We start from the raw sequence: 6,000 nt of genomic DNA on the forward strand, positions 1-6,000 counted from the left end.
GCATCATTCCAGATTGGATCCAGACTAACATTTCTGCAGCAGCCCAAAATGCCCCTGCCCCAAATTCTGTTCCTGGGGAAGAAGGGACATACACACACCCCAGGATTTCATGGGACATTTTTGGCTGCTATGGGAGAGGAGAGGTGGGAAAATCACACTCCAGAGGCAAAAAAGTTTTGACTGAAGTAACATCAGTCTGGATCCAAGCCAACATCTTTTCAAAGAGTTGATGGGATTTTAACCCCACAATGATCCCATTGACCTACTTGGTTAAATCCCAGTCAACTCCTTTGAAAAACACTGGAGTTAATGTCCTGGAAACAAAAATGCAGACTCTCAGCATGAAGGCCATTTAAAGGCATTATCTAAAATAAACAGTAAATTCTCCCTGTAAAATAAAAAGAAATACACAGACACAAGACGATGCCACCAGCACGCATGCTGTTTGTTGATGTGTTCACTTGCCATATATTTTTATCTGGCTGCAGCAGGGTATTGATACGATTTACGATCCAACTGAAGAGCCGGCCATAAAGTGCCTTTGACATGGCATCCCGTACATCGGTGGCTTTGTCCACTGTGTTTGTTCGGATAATGGTCTCCCCACGTGTGACAACACAATGTGAGGTAAGAGCTTCCTGAAGTTCTTCTGAGCCGATACTCAGCAATGAGGCAGCTGAAAGCGACACAGACATATTAAGAAACTGAGACAGGCAGCCATCTTAAGATACATTTGTAAGCATGTTTATGAATACTTTAAAACATGTATTTACAGGTTTTTAAGCAAATATTTACCGCTATCTAAGGCTTCGGCATTGGGCACTTCGCTTTTATCAGTTTGGTGTTGTGAAGAAATGGCAGCAAATTCGATGTTTCCTATATTTAAGATCCCAGCCAGAATTCGATACACTGAATGCACTTCCTGCAGGCAAAAAGATTGGCTGTTAAAGTCAGAACTCTAAGAGTCAGCAAACTTTGAACACACCACAGACAATTTCAAGGCTAGATACTCTGCTATCCTGAGGGAGCTGCAGATAACTTCCAGCCAGAAGTATAAAATCTATCAGGCTGCACAGTCCCTATCCTATGTAGAGCCAGTTTGATGTAGTGGTTAGGAGCGCAGACTCTTATCTGGGAGAACCAGGTTTGATTCCCCATTCCTCCACATGCAGCTGCTGGGGTGACCTTGGGTCAGTCACAAGTCCTTTCAGAGCTGTTCTCTCACAAGCAGTTCTTGAAAAACCTCTCTCAGCCCCACCTACCTCACAGGGTGTTTGTTGTGGGGAGGGGAAGGAAAAGGAGATTGTAAGCTGCTCTGAGACTCCTTCAGGTAGTGAAGGGCGGGGTATAAATCCAATCTCTTCTTCTCATCTTACCGCCTATAGACAAGACCATAATGTACACTCATGGTCACACTGAGGATACCAGCCTCCAGAGGGACCTGCACATCCCTCAGAATTACAGTACATCTCCATAATACAGAGATGAGTTTCTCTGGAGGAAATGGATGCTTTGGAACATGGACTCTATGACATTGTACCCCACTGACACGTGGGGAGTCATCCGCAAGCTCCATCTCCAGGAATTTCCCAACCTGGATCTGGCAGTGCTGCCCCCCCACACACACACACCCCAGTGGCCTAGGGTGACCTGGCAATCCTAAACCACACAAGTCTGGAGAGATTGGAATTGTAGGCATAACGTAATACCCTGTTTGCTGCTTCCAGGTCCAGATTTCATGGCCTCATTTCCACTCCTAATTTATGAATTAGGACAACCAGCTTTTGAGTTAAAACAAACTTCTGGCCACTTGGGCAAGGCAAAGAGAGTTGCCATTTCCAGGTGGGGGTAGCAGAACTCCTCTCCCACTGACTGTCCTCACTCCAGTGAAGAGCAGGAGGAAATGTAGGGGCTGGAACATCTCACAAAACATCATAATGTTGTTTCTCACTGTGTAACTGCAACTGATGTCACTGCATCACTAGATGCTCTAGAATTCCTTAGAACCCTAGGTCACACGGGTCTGGAGAGAATTCCTAGAGCAACTGGCAGTATCAAACAGCACCCTTCCAGTTATGTAGCAACCCTTGATCCAAACAGACAGGGACTCAGACACATGACAAAACTCAAGTGGTCCAGGGACAGCAGAAACAAGAAAATCAGAGGAGGAGCCTGTTGGAATTTGGCTAGAACTGGGAAGATTCTGGTGGCTCACTGGTGAAACTGGTTTGGAACCTAATTAGTTATAGGTGATACTTGTTACTGGCTTTTCAGACCCAATTACCTGATAGGATAGAATTTGTTATTAATAACCACTAAAGGGAAAGCTCACCTCACAATTATTTTAGTTTCCCCCCAACTGTCCTAGACAATTCTCACAAAACTCTGGTCTTTCTAAGCTTCTTCAGAGCATGCTTTAAAAACAGCAGATCAGATAGAGGTGGCTCCTAGCCCTCCCTGCCAGTTCCTCTCCCTCTCAAGCAAAGTTATTGTTGGCAAAGGGAAGGAAACTGGTACTGCAGAAAGCTTGCTGGTGGTGACAAGAGGATCTTGTATACTTCTAATCCAAAGGCCTGGAATTAGCATGCTCATGCTCATGAGTGTCATTTTCTGCCAGCCTGCATGCAAGTTGCATGGAGGTCACTTTCAGTACAACCCTATGTTGACGGGTATGCATGTGTGCACATGCGCGCACATGTGCCATCAAGTCACAGCTGACTTATGGAGATCCCCATAGAGTTTTCAAGGCAAGAGATGTTCAGAGGTGGTTTGCCATTGCCTGCCTCCATGTCATGCAGCCCCATAGCTAGACTTTTGTGGCTTGTAGGGCAAAATATTTTCTAGCAGGGCTGGTGGGACTGTCATTATTTTCCATAATGACGTGGCCCTCTCCCTCCCGTTCTGCAAGATTTAAAGGACTTTTCAGCTGATCGGCGGGGAGCACTTGGCCCACCAATCAGCTGGAGGATCCTTTAAATCTTGTAGGAGGGAGGGAGAGGGGCACATGCCACCCCCCCTGCTTCTTCTCAAAAGCATTTAAAGGCTCCCTTTAAATGCTTCTGAGAGGGCCCTCTAAGAAGCAGGGGCCCTTTAAAGAAGGGGTTGGCCCTTTAAGGAAGGGGGAGGAGCCCCCAATAGTCCCACTGTAGCTGGACTTCTTTGGAGGTCTCCTGTCCAAATACTAGCTCAGCCTGAGACCCTACTTAGCTTCTGAGATCTGATGAGATAGGGCTAGCCTGGGCTATCTGGGTGAGGGCTGAGTTACTACACTGTAAACCCATTACAGTCTTGAGAGTCCCCTGGACTGCAAGGAGATCAAATCAGTCAATCCTAAAAGAAATCAACCCTGACTGTTCCCTGGAAGGCGAGATACTGAAGCTGAAGCTCAAATACTTTGGCCACAAATGAGAAGGGAGCACTCACTGGAGAAGACCCTGATGCTGGGAAAGACTGAAGGTCAAAGAAGACGGGGATAGCAAAGGATGAGATGGTTAGACAGTGTTATCGAGGCAACGAACATGAAATTAAGCAAACTCCAGAGCACAATGGAAGAGTGGAGGGCCTGGCGTGATGTGGTTCATGGGGTCACAAAGAGTTGGACTCGACTGTGCGACTGAACAACAAAACCATTAATAACAGAGGCCTTAAACTGGAGTAACTACACAGGATGGCCTTGTAGGCTTCTCATCTCAATTCATTAAATCAAGGACAGCAGCTAATGGTTTGATTTGTAAGCCACCTTAAGCCACAAGGAAAGGCAGATTATAAATATTTTAATTAATAAATACTCCAGTTCCCTATGTGCCCTAGCAGGAAATAATGCTCCCAGATATGCTCAGGAGCATTCTGGCTTTCTGACCTTTTGCTAGGGTTACCAACCTCGAGGTGGGGCCTGGAATTTTCCCAGAACTATGGAGATCAGTTCCCTAGGAGGAAATGGAAGCTTCCAAGGGCAGTTTCTATGGTATTAACATGCCTGCTGAGCTCCCTCTCCGAATTCTTCTCCCCTGGCTCTAGGATAGCCCAGGCAAGCCTGATCTCATCAGATCTCAGAAGCTAAGCAGGGCCAACCCTGGAAAGTACTTGGATGGGAGACTTCCAAGGAATATCAGGGCTGGGACACAGAGGCAGGCAATAGCAAGCCACCTCTCTGAAATGTCCAAGCCCCATTAGGGGTCACCAGAAGTCAGCTATGACTTCCAGGCACACACACACACAATACCAAAAAAAAGTTTTTAAATAACTATACAGATGCGACTGCACAGAACTGTACTTCAACCTGGCATTGAATTCCCATTTATTTGCTGGCCCAACACAAAAGAAATATACTTTTCTTCTTCACAAGCCTGATTTAAAATATATATATATATATATTGCACAAACAAGCAAGTAAAAAACCAGAAAGATACCATTTTTTTGGGCAGCCGACCAAGAAGTCAGTACTTACCTCATCAGTAAACCCTATGATTCTAAAGCAATGCTGAATGGCTTCAAACTGAGTTCCGTAAGATTCTTTACTAATAATATCACACATCACCCTTCCAGTGTCATTATCAATATACCTGAATTAAAAAAGAAGGAATTAATTTCAGAAAAGAAAGGAGCTGGGGCTCCAGCCTAACTGTAAGTGAAACTCGCTAACTCAATTTTTTCAATAACCATTTTTGGGCAGGAACACACAGGAACAATTTTTGGGCAGGAACACACAGGAACGGAGTTCCGGCTGGCTCCCATGTTGGCCACGCCCAGCAGGAACTTATTAGCATAATAGGCCACACCCAACAGCAGAAACTCATTAGGATTGGCTACATTAGGTGTGTGTGGCCTAACATGCAAAGGAGTTCCTGCTACTGAACAACCTCATGTCATCCAGCTTACTGGACCCAAAGTGGTGAACAAAAATATGTTCTACATACACTCAGAGACCATCTCGCCTTCATCATTACATCACAGCTCAAAGATAGGGGCCTGGAAGATGTCTGGGGCTGAGCCCTGGCTCTGTTTAAGCCCTGATTAATTGAGCTTTGCATTGCTGAGTAGTGGCATTCCCTTGATTTAAAAAATATTAGTCTTTCAAAGGTAAACCAATTTTCAGTTATTTAACCAAACTGATCTGGTAGCTATCGATGACTGCAAATAATGGGGTGGGTCCTGCCAGATGTTTTCTTCTTCAATCTTTCCCAGTTCCCGTCTCTCTTCACAGCCCTTGTCCCACATAGCTTTTGTCCATGCAGGTCCCCCAGCTGGGTTTACCAGCTGTCCAGAAAAAACAAAAAGTAGCTTGTTCTTATACTTTCAAGAACAGCTTGATGAGCTGGAGAAGATTTCCAAGATGAATTTTAAAACTGCAGCAATTAGTAAATGATACCTGGCCATTAAAGGCACAAAGGCACAAAGTTTCACTATCACTATTCAAAGTTGCCTATCACTATCATGGCCATTTTGCGTGGTCAAAGGGAACTCTTTCCACCCTTTTTCAGCAACCAAAAAAGCTGGTTGGATTCAACCCTATAAATTGTAGGTTCTTCCCAGTCTGCTATATCTGTATACATAGAAGCCATTTTCTTGACTGCTGTCACATCTGAAATATGATCAAAACACTCAGCTCAGTGAGCTGCAGGCATAAAGGAGTCAGGCTATGAAGACAGAAACAGGTTTCATTCCAGTTGCTGAAATAGTTGGGGAATGAGTAAATCCTTCTCTTGCCCAGGAAACGAAGGTCACAAAAGCAGAAGGGAGCAGATGTGGGCATCAAGGAATGTTTCCACGTGACCCTTTTCTTGCTCCCACATCACTGCATAGATTCCATTCACATCTTCGGGAAACTTATTTTGTTGTTCTGTGGTCAAAATCTTTCTACTTCTGATACTAGGTGGGTTGGCTTACACTAACAAGGATCTCACAAAAAAGTCCAACATTTCTCAGTCTGCACAGCACTAAGAAATGCATTTTAATCTTCCACTTACCCACCCACCCACCCCCCACCAAAAACACCAACAA

General features: G+C 44.9%; 1 protein-coding gene across 1 annotated transcript in view; it reads right to left on the minus strand.

Moving 5' to 3' along the window:
- The window catches only part of MYO3B (myosin IIIB), a 426,227-nt gene that overhangs the window by 229,944 nt on the left and 190,283 nt on the right, over positions 1-6,000 (minus strand). Inside the window, 3 exon segments of the mRNA XM_015407261.1 lie at positions 466-676; positions 796-922; positions 4,448-4,562. Of these exon segments, the coding sequence (XP_015262747.1) occupies positions 466-676; positions 796-922; positions 4,448-4,562 (453 nt within the window).

Source organism: Gekko japonicus, unplaced genomic scaffold, assembly GCF_001447785.1.
Source record: "Gekko japonicus isolate JY-2015 unplaced genomic scaffold, Gekko_japonicus_V1.1 scaffold66, whole genome shotgun sequence".
NCBI lineage: Eukaryota > Metazoa > Chordata > Lepidosauria > Squamata > Gekkonidae > Gekko > Gekko japonicus.